Source organism: Argentina silus, assembly GCF_951799395.1.
Source record: "Argentina silus genome assembly, chromosome: Y".
NCBI lineage: Eukaryota > Metazoa > Chordata > Actinopteri > Argentiniformes > Argentinidae > Argentina > Argentina silus.
Genome location: NC_139654.1, coordinates 23,245,889 through 23,265,581, shown reverse-complemented (window position 1 = coordinate 23,265,581; position 19,693 = coordinate 23,245,889). Strand labels below are relative to the sequence as shown.

The following is a 19,693-nucleotide window of genomic DNA, read 5'->3' as shown; positions in this document are numbered from 1 at the left end:
GGCAATACTATACGAAATATTATATGGTTATGATATATATTGTTAAGATGATTAGCATATTTTTTGTGGTTCCTTGACCCCTATTTACCATGTTTAAATGTTAAATAAAGTTTAATTTCGGTGCTCTTATTTTGAAGAAATCGTCATTTACATAAATTTACATTGACCGGAAGTAGATGGGCGGAGTTCCACTATTGGAGCTCAGAGAACACAGATCGTGCATCTCTCCGGTTGTTCAAACAGTTCTCTAGCCGATAGTTATAGTGCAGAACAGCAACTATGGAGGAAGCAAAAAACAAAGAGAAAAAGCAACCCGAAACGACGGAGGAGAAAGAGAAAGAAAGGGAAAAGGGACAGCAGGCCACAGGAAAGGATAAGGAGAAAAAAGACGAGCAAGAACTGGTGAGATCCGACGATTCTCTCGAAACTCAAGGGAAGCTTAGCAGCGTTTTTGCCTGAGTCACTGCCTGCTGACTGGTTGACATCATGGATGAACAGGCCGGAAGCATTGTCATTCAAATGGAAACTGGTTAGCCATATATACACATGAAAATAACTTAATTCATTGCAATGTGCCCATAACACATGTCCTGAACTAGGTTGCTTGACAACGGATCCTGATAGACTGATCAAGTTAGCTAGTCAGCTACCTTTCTATTATCTGTGCTGGTGCTGTTTACAAGCTAGTAGCCTAATGACACAGCAGCAAGTTAGCCTGCTAGCAAGGAGGATAGCTAGCTAGCTAACTAGCGGATTATTTTGAAGTTACGAATAACAACCGATAGATTCGTTATGATGTTGTAAAAGGAACATACCGTACATGATTATATAATGCTTAGTTGTGTAATGCATATGCAATGTCACATCTAACATAGCTAGTTACTATCTGCCTATTAAAGTCATGTGGTGTTGATGTACTTACAATGCTCTTTTACTGCAGTGCAAACCGTTAAATCTTGAATAATATCACCTATACATACCTCATGAGCTTAGTTCAACTGCCGTACCCCATCAGAACCCAAATAAAAGCTTGTATGTCCTCCACTGATTGAATCCCAGGTTGCGCCTTTATTTAATGTTCATAAATAACATTTGGTATTCTGTTACGTATCAATTTACATGAATACTAGCCATCAATAACAATGCAGCTGCTACAATATTGACTTTGTTAAAAAGATGGTTCACTGTTTTCATCTATTTCACCTTATGATGCATTAAACTGTGGACTACTGCATAGTGTTGGGCCAACTTGCCACGGAGTTGTAGGCCTTCTCGACTCGCCCATCACAGTTTAACTTTGATCAGGGTTTCCTCCAGATAGGATTTATTCACCTAATATTTACGTTTCCACTGTACACTAACCATGTCTGGCCATGTATGGTGTATGTTTTTTCAATTGTCTCGTTTGAGAAGGTAGGGTAATCACGTTTCAAGCGACCACCGGCCGCGAAAGTGTCGAGTCGCGGTGAGTGACATCATATTGTATATGAGGAAACACCAGCGCTGATTGCGGTCACCTTGTGTGCCCTTCCTTACTCCGAACTGCTGGGGGCAGTCGGGCAGACCAAACCTGTCTACCAGACCACACGTTTTCTCGATAGTGGAAGATGACGATATGATGTCACTCATCGCGACTCGACAGCGTTGTGGTCGTGACTACCTGAAGACATCGGGCACTTGAAATGTGATTTACCCACCCCCCCACGTTACAAAATGTTTCTTCTCAAATGATCGAGACATTTCTTCTTAGTCTGAAGAGGACAAACAGTTGCAAGAGGAGCTGGAGCTGATGGTGGAAAGACTGAGCGTGAGTATCACACAATAGCTACACTCCTCATCTAAAAATTAAAATAAGCTATCTTTGTTGATTTATCCATTATACTTACCTCCAAATGCATGTAACCTCCCCTTTATTCCCTCCCACCTGCCCGTCACACAAACCAAACACACAGGAGACAGACACTTCTCTGTATCGTCCTGCTCTGGAGGAGCTGCGTAGACAGATCCGCTCCTCCACAACCTCCATGACCTCTGTGCCCAAGCCGCTGAAGTTCCTGCGACCACACTTTGCCAAGCTCAAGGAGATCTATGAGGCCATGGCACCTGGGGACAACAAGGTAGGCTAAATTGGAGGAGCGATCATATCCCTGCATGGGAGACACTGCTGAAGGGGAAGCATTGAACGAGGCTATGTGGGGCACGATCATTTAATGACTCACTTGCCTGTCTTCATTTTCGTCCATCTGAGATGGCCTCCATAGGTTTGCAAAAAGATCCTATCACGATCATATCTATTGAGAACAGTGATCATGTAGTAAAGGAGATATGAATTTCTGGCTGATGTCATTTAGGAAATGTCAAACTCTTCCTTACTGTTTTGTTTGCAGCACTTCTGTGCGGACGTGACGTCTGTCTTGGCCATGACGATGAGTGGGGAGCGAGAGTGTCTTAAGTATCGTCTGTTGGGTTCACAGGAGGAACTGGCATCCTGGGGCCATGAATATGTCAGGTAGGATGTGGCACAGAAATGCAGCAACACATACATGATGCCATAATACGGCAATTTGACTGAAGTTAGCAGATATGCAATCAAAATGTGTACAGTCTACTCGGATTCCAGTGCAATATGGACCGCTTTCTTGGGTTATGTTTAAAGATCTCATGCATTTCTGACTGTGTGTGCAGGCACCTGGCTGGTCAGGTGGCAAAGGAGTGGCAGGAGGTGGAGGAGAGTGATAAGGTGCAGCAGGAGACGCTGTTGAAACTGGTGAAGGAGATTGTGCCCTATAACATGGCCCACAACGCGGAACATGAAGCCTGCGACCTGCTGATGGAAATAGAGAGGCTGGAGATGCTGGAGCTCTACATTGACGACAATGCCTATGCCAAGGTCTGCCTCTACCTCACCAGGTGAGTGGACAAAAAACACACACACCTTCACTACAGCATCTCTACTTCGACTACACACTAGGGATGTCACGTTGCACCAGTACTGCTAAAACTAGTGCCAGTGTGTGTTCCACAAGCGGGGAGCCAAGTAGTCGACTACCAACTCATTATCAGCTACTTTTTTAACTTCATAAACTACTTTTAATTGACATGTTGTGTATGTTAAGTTATCTTTTGAAAACTGCCAATCACAACCTGAGCAATATCAGATGAAATCTGCGCCGCTCTACTCCGTTGCTCAAGTGTCCAGCGGCCCTGCGAAAATAATACACTGCTCAAAAAAATTAAGGGGACACTTAAGGGAACGAATTATTCAAGTTGAAAATCTTTACTGATGTACATTGTATAATTTGTTGAGAACAAAATGACGTAACAACGGTCAATGGAAACCAAAATCATCAACCCATTGAGGGCTGGATTCAAAATCACACCGAAAATCTAAGTAAAAAATTCAAATCACAGGCTGATCCAACTTGTGTGAATTTTATCACGGCAACTCATGATGTGATTCAGTAGTGTGTATGGCCCCCGCGTGCCTGTACACACTCCCGACAACGTCTGGGCATGCTCCTGATGAGTCGGCGGATGGTGTCCTGGGGGATCTCCTCCCAGACCTGGATCAGGGCATAAGTGAGCTCCTGAACAGTCTGTGGCGGTACTCGGTGGTGTCGGATGCACCGATACATAACATCCCATAGGTGCTCAATTGGATTTAGGTCAGGGGAACGAGAGGACCATTCAATGGTATCAATGCCTTCTTCATCCAGGAACTGCCGACACACTCTGGCCACATGAGGCCGGGCATTGTCCTGCACTAGGAGGAACCCAGGGCCCACTGCACCAGTGTAAGGTCTGACAATGGGTCTGAGGATCTCATCCCGGTACCTAACAGCAGTCAGGGTACCGTTGGCTATGACATGGAGGTCTGTGCCACCCTCCAAGGATATGCCTCCCCAGACCATCACTGACCCACCACCAAACCGGTCATGCTGGATGATGTTACAGGCAGCATTACATTCACCACGGCGTCTCCAGACTCTTTCACGCCTGTCACATGTGCTCAGTGTGAACCTGCTCTCATCTGTGAAGAGAACAGGACGCCAATGGCGGACCTGCCAATTCTGGTGTTCTCTCGAATGCCAATTGAGCTGCACGGTGCTGGGCAGTGAGCACAGGTCCCACAAGAGGACGTCGGGCCCTCATGCCACCCTCATGGAGTCTGTTTCTGACAGTTTGGTCAGACACATGCACACCAGTAGCTTGCTGGAGGTCATTTTGTAGGGCTCTGGCAGTGCTCCTCCTGTTCCTTCTCGCATTAAGCAGATACCGGTCCTGCTGTTGTGTTGATGCCCTTCTACGACCCTGTCCAGCTCTCCTCGTGTAACGGCCGGTCTCCTGGTATCTTCTCCATGCTCTTGAGACTGTGCTGGAAGACACAGCAAACCTTCTTGCGACCAAGGCAACAAAGGAGTGGCTCAAGAAGAAGCACAAGGTCATGGAGTGGCTTAGCTAGTCTCCAGACCTTAATCCTATAGAAAATTTGTGGAGGGAGCTGAAGCTTCAAGTTGCCAAGCAAAAGCCTTGAACCCTTCAGTATTTGGAGAGGATCTGTAAAGAGGAGTGGACCAAAATCCCTCCTGAGATGTGTGCAAACCTGGTGACCAACTACAAGAAACGTCTGACTTCTGTGCTTGCCAACAAGGGTTTCTCCACCAAGTACTAAGTCATGTTTTGCTTGGGGATCAAATACTTATTTCGTTCGATCAAATGCAAATTAATTTATAACTTTATATAATATGTTTTTCTGGACTTTTTTTGTTGATATTCTGTGTCTATTTGTTAAAATAAAAGGCACCCCTGGGCTATGCTGTAGACTTGGCCGATCCCCTGTATCTTTGGTGATGTACAGTACCAGTCAAAAGTTTGGACACACCTTCTCATTCAATGGTTTTTCTTTATTTTTATTATTTTCTACATTGTAGATTAATATTGAAGACATCAAAACTATGAAGGAACACACATGGAATTATGTTGTAAACAAAAATGTGCTAAACAAACCAGAATATTTTTTAGATTTTAGATTCTTCAAAGTAGCCACCTTTTGCCTTGATGACAGCTTTGCACACTCTTGGCAAGTTTGTGTAAACTTTTGACTGGTACTGTATATGGCTACCTTTTAGGATTCAAGGCTCTAGATAATGGCTGTTTACAGGTGTTCTTCAAAAAAATTAAAAAAAGTGCTCCAGCTTCCAAAGAGCCCCTCCTCAACCAATTCCGCTAAAAGGGAAATATATACGTGAAATAATGTGGTGCATGAAGCACTCGCGGTGCAGAGGAAGGTCACACTGCCTGCACCCCATCAGAGTTGACCCAGGACGCACGTTGGTGCCGTGGTGCTTCAGAGAACACTCCCTACAGGTCTTCCTCTTATTGTTAATCTGGACCAGGTCATGCTCAGCAGAAGCTCCAGGTGGGGAGCACCTGGGGAGCACTTCTTGCAGTGACGGGGACGATCAGCTCCATGGTCACATCCTCCAGCCAGTCCTTGTAGCCCCCCCTCCTGTACTTCCACTCGGCTCCTCCTGCAGACCTGGCAGCCACAAAGGCATTGTAGCACGCCACCGTAGCAAAGTAAAAGAACAGCCTCCTCCACCACTTTGTAGACCGATGTTGGATCTGGTAGTAGCCCACCATCTGGTCCAGAAGGTCTACCCCCTTCATATGTTGCTGATAGTCAGCAAGGCATGCTGGCACCCAAACCTCCATCTGGCGTTGACCATTGGCCTTCCTCCTCACTGACCCATAAGCTGTCGGGTCATGGTAGTTGGAGAGGACCATCACTGCCTTGGTGTCCTGCCAGATGCAGAAGGTCAAGTCATCCCGCTGCGCCACCTTGAACTCATGCCTGTTCAAGCCAGCCTGCTTTGTGAGGTCCTTGTTCTTGGGGAGGTCCTTCCTGTTGGCACGCACCGTTCCACAAGCTTGCACCCCCCTGGTCTTGAGGTCCACCATCAACTTCACACCGGTGTAAAAGTTGTCCATGTATACGGACAGGTTGGACCCGAAATAAGGTGTCGCCAGGTCTGAGACTATACGGTGAGCCAGGTCTTTCTCAGTCTTACCCTGACTGGCCCCCGTGTACACCTGAAAATTGGTAACATAGCCTGTATTGCTCTCCGCCATGACCCACACCTTTATTCCCCACTTCACCGGCTTCTTGGGGAGGTACTGCCGGAAGCCCAGGCGTCCCTTGAACTTCACCATGGACTCATCCACGGTCACGAAGCCATTGGCCTCATAGAGTGCCTGGAATCTAACCAGGAGGAGGTCCATGAACCCCCGGAGCTTCCAGAGCCTGTCCGATTTGTCCACGGCAGGGTCCATGTTATCTTGGAGATGGAGATATCTGAAAATGCATATGATAAGATTAATGAGTTTAAGCCTAACATGTATTGCCATCATTGTATTTATTTATATGTATTAGTAAGAGAACGGAACTCGGAAGAGAGCGCAAGAAAACAAAACACAAATCATTACCTCCAGATCATGTCGAAGCGGTCCCTTGCCATGGCCTTGGGGACGTGGGTCTGGTACAACCATTTGGTCTGCCTCCAGTAATCCCTGCGTGCTGGCAGCTTCAAAATACCGAATGTGAAACACAGCCCGACAAATGTCTTCATCTCCGTTTTGGAGACAGGGTTCCACTTGGAGTTGGTGGGGGTCTGACCGCGCGTCTCTTCAGCGTACCGATTCGTTTCCGTCACCAACATGTCCCAAAGCTCATTGTTAAAAATACGCGAAAAGACATCCAGGGGGCTAGCATCCACGGGGATCGTCTGCTTCACCCCCGGTTTGCGGGTGAACTGCTTCGCATTGTGCGGCTGGTAACCCTCGGTTTTCCAGTCTACCTGGAATCCGAGAAAGTCGTCCTCCTTCTGTCCACAAATCCCACTCTTGTGCTCTATCCAAAGGATCATCCGGTAGATAATCATCCTCTACCTCCTCCTCCCTCTCAAACTCCTCATTCTCTCCCAACTCTGTCACTGCCCTCGCTGTCAAAATTCTCCTCTGCGGCAGCCATTTCGCCGCTCTCCAAAAAAAATCTACAATAAACGCACATGTATGTCTGATTGATTTACGTGATTTTCGGCGAATCACACGACATTTGGGTGCTCACATGTTTTTAAAAAATCAACAAGACCCACCTCGTGTATTTGAACCAATGACAGTGCATTATATGCTGCACGCCTCATGAAAAATACGACAAATAAAAAATGCTGCGCCACGCAGCATCCGGCAGGAGAGTCAGAGTTGCGCAACGCAGCAACCGGTGGTAGATGCAATGTTGCGGCGCGCAGCATCCGGCACAAATTGGTTAAGCATGAAGGTTATAGCATAAATGTTTCCCTCTCTGTTTGGAGAAAGCCATGTTGACTACACTAACATTAGCCTACATCTGAAGCGAAAAAGGGAAATTGCCCCTTTCACTAATCCTAAACCCATGTTTTGTCTCTCTCAGCTGTGTGAGCTATGTCCCAGAGCCAGAGAACTCAGCCCTGCTGAAGTGTTCGCTGAACATCTTCAGGAAGTTTAATCGTTACCCAGAGGCCCTGAGACTGGCCCTGATGCTCAATGATGTGGAGCTGGTGGAGAACATATTCACCTCCTGCAAGGACATGTAAGGACAGCACAACAGTTTTCTCTCCTTAGAATTCTTTGTTTCTAGTAGTCCAAGTACAATATGTGTATTCTTTAGTAGTGATTGTAAGTTTCTTGTCACATTCAATATTCATGTGGGAGACCCTAAACTCACTTTACAGTTCAGTCCATCATACCTGAAATGAGAGGAAAGCATGCAATTGTTTTTCTAGTACATTCTGAGTGTTTTGGCAGTGTGATCCAGAAGGAGATGGCTTTCATGCTGGGCAGGCACGGCATGTTCCTGGACCTGAATGAGGATGTGGAGGACTATGAGGACCTGACGGAGATCATGTCCAATGTCCAGCTGAACAGCAACTTCCTGGCCTTGGCCCGAGAGGTGAGGGGGTTGGAGAAGGGAGAGAGATAGGAGGGTAAAAGGAAGGGTAGAGGTGTGGCAGAAAGTGAGGGAATGTTGAAACATTGATGAATAAATGTCACAGCAATTAGAGAACAGTTTGCGACTCATTACATTTTGAGTGGATGTTGCACTGAGGAGGGAAGAGAAAGAGCCAGCAAGGCTGATTGCTCAGGGCAAGAGAATAATAGTTGAGTCACAGTGAGAGAAGAAGATGGATGATAATGAACGGCTAAACCTCACTGAAAGGGCTGCCTGTTTGTGGCTATGATGCAGCTTATCTCCCAACAACACACTGTTCCCTTCCTGTACAGTTGGACATCATGGAACCCAAAGTCCCTGATGATATCTACAAAACCCACTTGGAGAATAACAGTGAGTCCTCTCAAAGCAGGCTAATTGGCCAATCATGTGATATCACACTTCTTTTCTCATCTCTCTTCCCCCTCTTCTTCTCTCCTCCCTTTGTCAGGGTTTGGAGGGAGCGGGTCCCAGGTGGACTCGGCCCGTATGAACCTGGCCTCCTCGTTTGTCAACGGGTTTGTTAATGCTGCCTTCGGACAAGACAAGCTGCTCACAGATGATGGCAACAAATGGCTGTACAAGAACAAGGACCACGGTGAAAGACACACACACGCATCCATCAGCTTATTTTCTTTTCTTTTTTCTTTAATATGGTTTATGGTTCATGTTTAGTTGTTGTTTAACTATGTACATCTGTGGTGTAAGTTAAGATCTAAGATGCTTTTCCCCAGCAGATCAGTTCAAACATTCTTCTCATTGATAAACTAAATGTGTAAGCATAGTGACAGACATGTTTATTGTACTGTGTTGTACCAATTTTGAATTGTACGTTGTTTTTTCCTCAGGTATGCTGAGTGCTGCAGCCTCCCTAGGGATGATCCTACTGTGGGACGTGGACGGTGGTCTGACACAGATAGACAAATACCTCTACTCCTCAGAGGATTACATCAAGGTCAGCTTTAATACTCACACCAGACTAACCAACCCCCCTCTTCAACCTCTAACCACCACCTTAAACTACCATCAAGCCTCACCCCAACACCATGTTGATTATTGAACCCCATCCAACACTTCTCTTGATACTCTCTCCCCTCTGCAGTCTGGCGCCCTCCTGGCATGTGGTATTGTGAACTCTGGAGTGAGGAACGAGTGTGACCCGGCCCTGGCTCTGCTGTCAGACTATGTCCTCCACAACAGCAATGTCATGCGAATAGGAGCCATCTTTGGGTAAGGAGACATAAGCCTAGTCTGAAATCGTCCACGTAAAAAGAAAGAAAAGGAGCAGATTTAGGTTAATCTTCTCATACATTTAAAACCTTAATATAGATGTCTGTTTAGCTCTCTCAGTCTTGTGTGAGGCCCTAAAATGTGTTTTTCCTGGATTTGTCACCCTGACCCCTGACTTTTGACACCATCTCTTCAGGCTTGGCCTGGCGTATGCTGGCTCCAACCGCGAGGATGTCCTCTCCCTGCTGCTGCCTGTCATGGGAGACTCCAAATCTAGCATGGAGGTAAGCTGTGTGTCTGTGTGCCACTGTGTTTGTGTGAGCTGGCTGTACACATCCGCAGACTGCGAAACACTGCTTATACAGTAGTAGCAATAGTATGCTATACAGTGGTAGTAATGGTATGTTGCCTGTCACACACAGGTGGCAGGTGTGACTGCACTGGCGTGCGGTATGATCGCTGTGGGCTCCTGTAACGGTGATGTCACCTCCACCATCGTCCAGACCATCATGGAGAAGAGCGAGGCGGAGCTGAAAGACACATATGCCCGCTGGCTACCTCTGGGCCTGGGCCTCAACCACCTTGGTAAGAATGGAGAGGTTTACCCGGGTGCGTCATTTGATTGATCTACTTCTTTTATGAGTGAAAGGAAACTATTGTAGTAGTTTTGTGGTTAAGCCGAACCTTGTTATTGCAAATAATTTTCCATCCTACCTCCTGACCTGGTTCTCTCCTGTGTTCCCCTGTCTGTCCACAGGTAAAGGGGAGGCCATCGAGACAACCCTGGCAGCCCTGCAGGTGGTGCCCGAGCCTTTCCGCAGCTTTGCTAACACACTCGTAGACATCTGTGCCTATGCAGGTCAGTCAGCCGACTATCAGTGCCTGTCAGATTTGTTTTTGTCCATCTATTCATCCCCCTCTCCTCTCCCCTCCCTCCCTCCAAGGTTCTGGGAATGTACTGAAGGTGCAGCAGCTGCTCCACATCTGTAGTGAACACTATGAAGCCAAGGAGAAAGAGGAGGACAAAGACAAGAAGGATAAGAAAGACAAGGAAAAGAAGGAGAGTGCAGCTGACATGGGCTCCCACCAGGTGTGCCCTATTCTACCCTTAGATACCTAATAGGCTCATATATTTGTATTGTTCTTCTGTTAGACTCAGATCATGAAATACAGATTTTACTTTGATTTTCAATTATCTGTTGTATTGGGCAGAATGAAAAGGTATGCATTGCATATGCATTGACCTGATAATGGACTAATTTCTGTTCTCTGCTGCCTTCTAGGGTGTGGCTGTCCTTGGTATTGCACTCATTGCTATGGGAGAAGAGATTGGCTCAGAGATGGCACTACGGACGTTTGGACACCTGGTCAGTATGAACTCTAACCTGTTATATCCATTTAAACACTCTGTTTTTCAGAATGTGCTCTCTCTCTCTCTCTCATATATCAGTTGCGGTATGGTGAGCCCACTCTGAGGCGTGCTGTACCCCTGGCCTTGGCTCTGATCTCAGTGTCTAATCCTCGCCTCAACATATTGGACACACTCAGCAAGTTTTCCCATGATGCTGACCCTGAGGTCTCCCACAACTCCATCTTTGCCATGGGCATGGTGGGCAGTGGTGAGTGGGCCTTTGAACTGCAAAGGGGCTCCGAGTGTAGTGACTTGAGTGCTTACTGGAATTACTCATATATTACCTGGTCAATAACTATCAGATTTTTACTAGCACAGTTTTCAATAAGGCTATTGGCGTCACCCAGACAATAATTTGTGATATCCCATAATATGTGGCCAGAAAGAACAACACTCATTGTTGATCTTAAAGCATTAGGCCACTTCTGAGTGTCTCAAGCTCAGGTTGGTTGCCATAACAACTGACATAACATCTCCTCACAGGCACAAACAATGCCCGTCTGGCTGCCATGCTGCGGCAGCTTGCACAGTACCATGCCAAAGACCCCAACAACCTCTTCATGGTCAGACTGGCACAGGTGGGTACCAAGACAGACGGACTGTTGGCTTTTGGCTCGCTAACAGTAATGTGTTTGTCTTGTGTTCGGTCCTAACCCCAGCTCTGTGCCTCCTCTCCAGGGTCTGACTCACCTGGGTAAAGGGACACTAACGCTGTGTCCCTACCACAGTGACAGGCAGCTCATGAGTCAGGTGGCTGTGGCCGGACTACTCACTGTCCTTGTTTCCTTCCTTGACGTCAAGAACAGTGAGTCCCCTCTCCTTCCTTCATCCCACCCTCTGCCTTTGTTTGCATCTACCCCTTAGTTTTTCCTCTTCTTTCTGGTCAGTGTTGAGGTCATTTCAATTCAGTCCATTTCAAGTTTTCAGTCTAATTGAAAGTCATCAGACAAATGAGCAGTGGGCAGCTCATCATGGATCGATGGTGAAAAGCTCTCTTCCACTCAGGGCAGGACAGGATTTTACTGTGAAGACAAAAAACACAAATGTGATGTGTGTGTGATTTGACTCTACATACAGTAATGAGAGAATTTGGCTGGGCTTGGAGAGGAAACATTAATGCCCCAGGGGATGAGAGGGCACATGGGACATGGCTTCACTTTGTCAGGAGAGAGTGGAGTAGTTGTCACCTCAGGATATTTGACGAAGCGAGCTCTATTCTCCAACAGTTTGGATTTGAAATCAAACTGTGAGCAGAGATTCTCATCTTTAATTCCATGTTTTCTTTTTTCAGATTGTTTTCACCATTTAGAAATTACAAATTACCTTTTTATACATAGTCCCCCAATTTCAAGGAACCAGGACTATTGGAAAATTGGCTTGACGGGTGTTTCTGGTTAGTCAGGTGCGTTTTGTCACATAATTTGTGCAGGCGTAAGAGAGCTGTCAATGTCAAGTATTGATTCTAGCCTTTACGTTTTCCTTTGGAGTCTGCTATTGGCTTCTGTCAACATGAAGACCAAAGAGTTGTAATTGCAAGTCAAGGAAGCCATTATTGGGCTGAGAAATTAGAAAGAAACTATCATAAACATATCCAAAGCCTTAGGCTTGCCAACAATAACAGTTTGGGAACATCATCCAAAAGACGAAAAAAACACTGGTCAGCTGAACTACTACAGTGGATGACCCAATAATAATTAAGAAAACCCCCAAAACGACTGTCCCACAGATCAGGAACACTCTCCAGGAGGTAGGCGTGAATGTGTCAGAGACCACCGTCTGCAGAAGATTTCACCAGCAGAACTACAGAGGCTACACTGCAAGGTGTAAACCACTAGTTAGCAATAGAAACCGGATGGCCAGATTACAGTTAGCTAAAAAGTACCTAAAAGAGCCTGCAGAGTTCTGGAAAATGGTCTTGTGGACAGATGAGACAAAGATTAACAGAGTGATGGCAAGTGTGAAGTGTGGAGGAAAAAAAAGGAACTGCCCAAAATCCCTGGCATACCACCTCATCTGTGAAATATGGTGGTGGGGGTGTTATGGCTTGGGCGTGTATGGCTGCCACTGGAACTGGCTCACTTGTCTTCGTTGATGATATAACTGCTGACGGCAGCATGAATCCTGAAGTGTACAGAAACATCTTGTCTTCTGAAGTACGAGCAAATGCTTCCAATCTCATTGGACGCTGCTTCATCGTACAGCAAGACAAATGATCCAAACATATTGCCGTAGCAACTAGGGAGTTTTTAGGCCAAAAAGTGGAAAGTTCGAGAGTGGCCAAGTCATTGGCCATATCCAATTGAACATGCATTTCATTTGCTGAAGAGGCAACTTGGGGCAAAAATACCTCGAAACAAACAACTGAAGTTGGCTGCAGTACAGCCCTGGCAGAGCATCACCAGAGAAAATATACCCAGCGCAGGTAGGGTCAATGGGTCGCAGAATTCAGGCAGTTATTGCATGTAAATTACTGTTGATCAAATACGAAACATGAGTGCTTTATTTGGACATTATGATTGCTTCCCAATACTTTTGGAGCACTGAAATAGGGGGAGTAAAAAAAAGCTTGAATTCAAGCTGAGAATCTGTACTTTAACCTCAGTAATTGTTTGATTTCAACTGTTGGAGTATAGAGCTAAAAGAAGACAAAATGCTTCCTCTTTTCAATACTTATGGAGGGCACTGTAGTTATCTGCCTGCTTAGCTGACTGGTTATTATAATCATTTGTAAATCAAACTAAAAAACTTGAATTTAAAGAAAAGAAAACTAAAAGTGTATCCTTCTGTCGCCTATTACTAAATACATGTAAAAAGTTGACAGACAGATGCCAGAAAGAACTGCACCTACACTGTGAACGAGCTAGCCACACACAAACAACAAAAACTAGCACGCCTATGATTTGATTGGATGGTCAGGACATTGTCGTTGTCGGAAGCCCTTCATTTTACACTGAAACTAATTGAAAAAATAAAAAACATAAATGGAGTTTACGGAGTTTCCTCTATTCCCATTCAACTTGCAGTACCATTTTCAACCATTTGGAACCACTGCTGAGACCATTTAAAAACTTTTTGTGTTTGAGTGCATTTTGTGCAGCAGATGTATAGTTTTTGTATCAAGTTTTTAGTTGTATATTTTTTTTTATTATTAATGAAAATTCAAGGGAGACCCATCCTCTTCCTCAATGGACCAGCCTCCACTGGTCAAACTAGGCACATATTTGTGCATGTCTGCCATTGAGTGTGTGTTTGCCTGTTGTTGATGGCACCCACTGCTGTTTCCTCTCTGTCCTGCAGTAATTCTGGGGAAGTCCCACTACGTTCTCTACGGGCTGGTGGCAGCCATGCAGCCGCGTATGCTGGTCACCTTCGACGAGGAGCTGAGGCCGCTGCCTGTGTCTGTCAGGGTAGGACAGGTAAGCTCCATTTATGGGGTTTAACAAGAGGCTGATCGATTCGCACATTTAAAGGACAATGCTAATTCTGGGAGCAATGCCGGTAGTTGATTGTGTATGTTTGTGTCCACAGGCGGTTGATGTGGTGGGCCAGGCAGGTAAGCCCAAATCCATCACAGGCTTCCAGACCCACACCACGCCAGTGCTCCTGGCGCATGGTGAGAGAGCAGAGCTTGCCACGGAGGAATACCTCCCAGTCACCCCTATCCTGGAGGGCTTCGTCATCCTGCGCAAGAACCCCAACTACGATGCCTAGAGACCCCCCCCCCCACACACACACACACACACACTCTGTTTGGTGTCCTCCTTGTTCTAATTTGGGATCTGTTTATCCTGTATGTACTAAACCAGCTGTTTTATGCTCCACCAATCTACAACTGATCTAGGGTCAGCATTCACGAGGGAAATGTTTGTCTACCACCACTGTGTTTCATCCTCCTGGGGACGAAGAGCAGAAGCACAGTCCTCATTGATACTTCAACTGTTATTCCCAACGTCTCTTAGTTTTGTAATTAGATAATTGAAAAAAAAATTCGTCTTCATCCAGTTTTGTTTCGTTACAGTACTGTAAAAGGTTAAAATAATAAGTGTAAGGTCCACATGGTATCACCACCTTTTGTCTTGTCAGCATTCAGTTCACGTGAACTGCAGTCTATAGATCAAAACATTTCTTCACCTACAGTACACACAGTAAAACTATCAGTAGTGTGCTTGCACCAGCAAGTCCAACTATTGTTATTGCTCATACCTTTTATTGTTATTCTTCAAGTTATTCAGATTTTTCTGTATGCTACTCCTCCTACAGCTTTTAAGCTTTTCACAGCAATCAAACTTTAGAACGTGCAGAGGTCGTTCTAGAGGTCAAACTTGAGTTGCTTACATTTATATTTTTCAAACTCATAATGCTTTTTGTAACTCAAAAACTCCTATCTTTTAACATGGTGGAATGTTGATTTAGGCCAGCATTCTGAAAGCCCAATTGTTACTGCAACTGCTATGGAATGTTCACGGCTCTTGAATAAAAACAAGAGGAGACATGCCAAACCCATTCTTAGAATGATAACACAACAATGCACTCTCTTGCCTACCAGTTCTACCCCACTAAAACCACTCTCAACCACTTAAACAACCAACCCTCTACCCACTCCGCTGACTACCCCAGGCTTATCCTATCTCTGTCTATATATCTATGACTTAACGTACTATCTGTCTAATCTTTTATCTTTCCAACCTTATATCAATCTAACCTTTCAACTACCTAGCTGTTCCTTTCACCAGTCACAACTGCTTCACTCAGTATAACCCATACTGATTAATTGTTTTAATCTTTCTATACCTCCCCTCTCTCATCTATCCATCCTCTCTTTCATCTGTCCATTCATCCATCCAATCAACCAATCTCACTTTCTTTGAACTACCCCAAAATCTTCTTCAACCCTGATTTAAAGCTTCCTGATACTGATTAAGCATTTTAAACTATTAAGCTTTTTGTAACTCCAAAAACTCATCTGGTTAACCAACAAACTCAACCACTCCACTGAACTACCCCTGCCTCATCCTATCGATTGACACTCACCAAGCACTTTCTTAGGAACACCTGTACACCATCTCATGGTGGAGGTTGTGTCATGGTGTGGGGAATGTTTTCATGGCACACTTTGGGCCTGTTAATACCAATCAATCATCGCTTGAATGCCACAGCCTATTTGAGTATTGTTGCTGACCATGTGCATCCCTTCATGGCCACAATTTACCCATCTTCTAATGGCTACTTCCAGCATGATAATGCACCATGTCACAAAGCAAAAGTCGTGTCAAACTGGTTTCATGAACATGACAATGAGTTCAGTGTTCTTCAGTGGCCTTCCCAGTCACCGGATCTGAATCCAATCGAACACCTTTGGGATGTGGTAGAGCGGGAGATTCACAGCTTGAAAGTGCACCTGAAAAATCTGCACGAATAGCGTGATGCAATCATGTCATCATGGATCAGAATCTCAAAGGAATGTTTCCAACATCTTGTGGAATCAATGCCACGAAGAATTGAGAATGTTTTGAGCAAAGGGAGGCCCTATCCAGTATTAGTGTTCCTAATGAAGTGTTCGGTGAGTGTATCTGTCTGTCTAACATTCCATTTATGACCTAACATACTATCTATCTAATGTTCTATCTTTCCAACCTTATATCTGTCCTAACCTTTCAACCACCTAGCCATCATCCTTTCACCAGTCACTACGGCTTCACTCAGTATAACCCATCCTGATTAACCTCTTAATAATTTTTTATCTCCTCCTCCTCTGCTGTCAATCATGACCGTTCTTGCTCTTCCAGGGCCTTGTTACACCAGAGATCATCTCATCCACTGGTGCTAGGTCTGGTTGTGGGAGCTGAACTACCCAGCGACTCAGACCCTCCACTGTCGGAGGCAACACACTCTTAAACAGGCGGTGAGGGTTATTCACTGGTGTCAATTGTATGTTTCATATTTTGGAAAAATAAGAATAAAAAATATATGTACATGGACTCCATTCACACAACACATATGAAAACATTTTGAGCTTTGTTTCGTGAACGGCAGTCAAAAAGTGAACGTGCATCTTCATGTGTGGTCACAATGACAAACATCTTGTTGGACGTGTTTTCTGTGTATGTTGCCCCAACATGCGACCTAACAACTATCTTCAGGGGGTCCTTCAGTACAACAAGAATGGTGTTTTTAAAGTCCAGTGCAGACACTTCTCTTGCTTCACTTCAGAATCAGATTCAAGATTCTTTATTTGTCACGTGCATACAAGTATACAGTGAAATGCAAAAGTGACAGTGCCACAGAGTAGTGCAACAATACAATAGTTTTAAAATACAATAAAATAAAAATAGAAGTACAAAAAAATATACAGTATGGACAGTATAAACAATATGAACAGTATAACCAGTAAGCATATAAGTAAGCAATATAAATAGCAGATGGATGATTATGTTTGTGCATATGTGTTAAGATGACAGTGCATGTGTGAGTGACTTGAGGGGGGCACTGGTGGGGTCATTGACGATTCTGATGGCGTGGGGGAAGGAACTCAGCCTTAGCCTCTCTGTTCTTGCTGCATGACAGCGGAGGCGTTTTCCTGACCGCAGCGGCTGGAACAGTCCATGTTTCGGGTGGTGAGGGTCCTTCATAATCCTGTAGGCTCTGGTCCTACACCTCCTGGTGTACAGGACATGGAGAGGGGGGGTTGGAGCTCCCATGGTTTTTTCTGCCAGGCGTACCACCCTTTGCAGAGCTCGCCTGTCCTGGGCCGTGCTATTACCGTACCAGACGGTGATGTTGCCAGCCAGGATGCTCTCCACAGCTCCAGAGTAGAAGGACTGAAGGATCCTCCGGGAGACTCTGAATTTCCTCAGCTGCCTGAGATGGAACAGGCGCTGCCTTGCCTTTCCCACCAGAGAACTGATGTGGGTAGTCCAGGTCAGGTCTTCTGAGATGTGGACTCCCAGGTATTTAAAACTGCTCACCCTGTCCACAGCAGTTCCTCCGATGTCCAGCGGTGTGTAGGCCCTTAGTTTTTGTGCTCTCCCGAAGTCCACAATCAGCTCTTTTGTCTTGGAGACATTCAGGATGAGACTGTTCTCCTGACACCAGAGTGACAGGTCCGCCACCTCGTCCAGGTAGCCTTTCTCATTGTTATCTGAGATCAGCCCCACCACGACCGTGTCGTCCGCAAACTTGATGATGTAGTTTTCGCTGGACTTAGTCACACAGTCGTGGGTGTACAGGGAGTAGAGGAGGGGACTAAGGACACAGCCCTGGGGGGACCCTGTGCTCAGTGTGAGTGAGCTGGAGGTGTGTCTACCCACCCTGACCACCTGTGGCCTGGCCGTCAGAAAGTCCAGGATCCAGGCACACAGGGGAATGTTCAGTCCTAGACCAATCATCTTATCAGCCAGTCTGGTGGGGACTATGGTATTGAATGCTGAGCTGTAGTCTATAAACAGCATTCTCACATAGCCCCCCTTCTGCCTGTCAAGGTGAGAGAGAGTGGTGTGGAGGACCTGGGAAACTGCATCGTCTGTAGATCTGTTTGGTCTATATGCGAACTGCAGTGGGTCCAGGGTCGGAGGGAGGGAGGAGCAGATGTAATCCTTAATCAGCCTCTCGAAGCACTTCATGACCACTGAGGTTAGAGCCACGGGTCTGTAGTCATTCAAGCAGGCTGGGGAGGTGATCTTGGGCACAGGGACGATAGACGATCTTTTAAAACAGGTGGGAACTACTGAATTAGCCAGTGAGAGGTTGAATATAGTGGTGAACACAGGAGCTAGCTGGTTAGCACAGGTCTTGAGTACTCTCCCAGGTATGCCATCTGGGCCAGCAGCTTTCCTTGTATTCACCTTCAGCAGAGCCCTCCTCACGTCGTGTTCCGTCACGGAGAGTGCTTGCTCTGCCCCAGCGTGTGAACTCCCATCAGCCGCGCTAGCCAGCACTCTGACGTTGATGTTGTTAGCCGGCGCGCTAGCGGTGGTGTTGCCAGCCTCAAACCGTGCATAAAAAGAGTTCAGGTCTTCAGCTAGGGAGGCATCTGCACTTCCGGTTGAGGAGGGTGTGTGCCGGTAATCCGTAATAGATCGTAGTCCTCGCCATAGTCCCCTGGTGTCGTTGCTCTCCATCTGCGCCTGCATTCTGTCTGCGTATCTCCTCTTGGCGGCTTTCACCGCCCTCCGCAGTTTGTAGGACTCCGCTTTATACTCCTCCATGCTGCCGGATGCCAGCCCGGAGTTGTAAGCGGCGGTGCGAGCCCTCAGAGCGGCACGGATGGAACTGTCGACCCAGGGTTTCTGGTTGGGGTAGATCTTTACCGTTGTCGTTGGTACGATGTTATCGGCTAGTGTAGAGATAAAATCCAAGACAGTCTCTGTAAACTCGCTGACATCGCTGGAACTTGATTGAAACATATCCCAGTCGACGTCACTCAGCGCGTCTTGTAGCGCGGCCTCTGATTGGTCGGACCACCGCTTTCCCTCCCTTTTCACGACCGCTACCTGTTGGATCCTCTGTTTGTAAACAGGCATCAACAGAATGGCGCAGTGATCTGATTTCCCAAAGGGAGGGTGGGAAACAGCTTTGTACCCATTCTTAAACTGAGTATAACAATGGTCCAAAGTTCTATCTCCCCTGGTGGCACACTTGATGTGTTGACGGAAGTTAGGCATAACTTTTTTAAGGTTAGCCCGATTGAAATCACCTGTTACTATCATCGCCGCCTCAGGGTGGTTGCTCTGATGCCGGCACAGCGTATCATGTAGGGTCGATAGTGCTGCCTCGGTGTTGGCCTGTGGTGGAATGTAGACGGCCGTGAATCAGAATTCGCCAAGTATATTTGCACATACAGGAAATTGACTTGGTGAGGTTGGTGCATGGACATAAAAAACAAATAGCAAAGTAATTTACAAAATAGCAAAGTATTAACAAAATAGCAATAACAAATTTACAAAAAAGAGCAGCAGAACAATACAGGCTGTGTGAGACTAAATGGCAATGAGGCTAGAGGCTGTGAAGCTCGACCATCACTTTCTGCG

General features: G+C 46.0%; 1 protein-coding gene across 3 annotated transcripts in view; it reads left to right on the top strand.

The window, feature by feature from the left end:
• Positions 1 to 212: 212 nt before the first annotated feature.
• Positions 213 to 19,693, top strand: part of LOC310823790 (26S proteasome non-ATPase regulatory subunit 2-like) — a 34,133-nt gene continuing 14,652 nt past the window's right edge. The window contains exons 1-21 of one of the 3 annotated variants that reach the window (XM_083696644.1): positions 213 to 402; positions 1,751 to 1,807; positions 1,953 to 2,117; positions 2,388 to 2,509; positions 2,686 to 2,910; positions 7,469 to 7,627; positions 7,843 to 7,987; positions 8,320 to 8,380; positions 8,478 to 8,624; positions 8,875 to 8,981; positions 9,129 to 9,256; positions 9,453 to 9,540; positions 9,679 to 9,841; positions 10,014 to 10,115; positions 10,201 to 10,346; positions 10,540 to 10,623; positions 10,707 to 10,875; positions 11,151 to 11,245; positions 11,346 to 11,472; positions 13,965 to 14,083; positions 14,196 to 16,569. In XM_083696644.1, the coding sequence (XP_083552770.1) occupies positions 280 to 402; positions 1,751 to 1,807; positions 1,953 to 2,117; positions 2,388 to 2,509; positions 2,686 to 2,910; positions 7,469 to 7,627; positions 7,843 to 7,987; positions 8,320 to 8,380; positions 8,478 to 8,624; positions 8,875 to 8,981; positions 9,129 to 9,256; positions 9,453 to 9,540; positions 9,679 to 9,841; positions 10,014 to 10,115; positions 10,201 to 10,346; positions 10,540 to 10,623; positions 10,707 to 10,875; positions 11,151 to 11,245; positions 11,346 to 11,472; positions 13,965 to 14,083; positions 14,196 to 14,378 (2,715 nt within the window). In that variant the 5' untranslated portion in view covers positions 213 to 279 and the 3' untranslated portion in view covers positions 14,379 to 16,569. Of the gene's footprint in view, positions 403 to 1,750; positions 1,808 to 1,952; positions 2,118 to 2,387; positions 2,510 to 2,685; positions 2,911 to 7,468; positions 7,628 to 7,842; positions 7,988 to 8,319; positions 8,381 to 8,477; positions 8,625 to 8,874; positions 8,982 to 9,128; positions 9,257 to 9,452; positions 9,541 to 9,678; positions 9,866 to 10,013; positions 10,116 to 10,200; positions 10,347 to 10,539; positions 10,624 to 10,706; positions 10,876 to 11,150; positions 11,246 to 11,345; positions 11,473 to 13,964; positions 14,084 to 14,195; positions 16,646 to 19,693 lie in introns of those variants that run through there. The other 2 variants (XM_083696642.1, XM_083696643.1) reach the window with 2 other exon arrangements.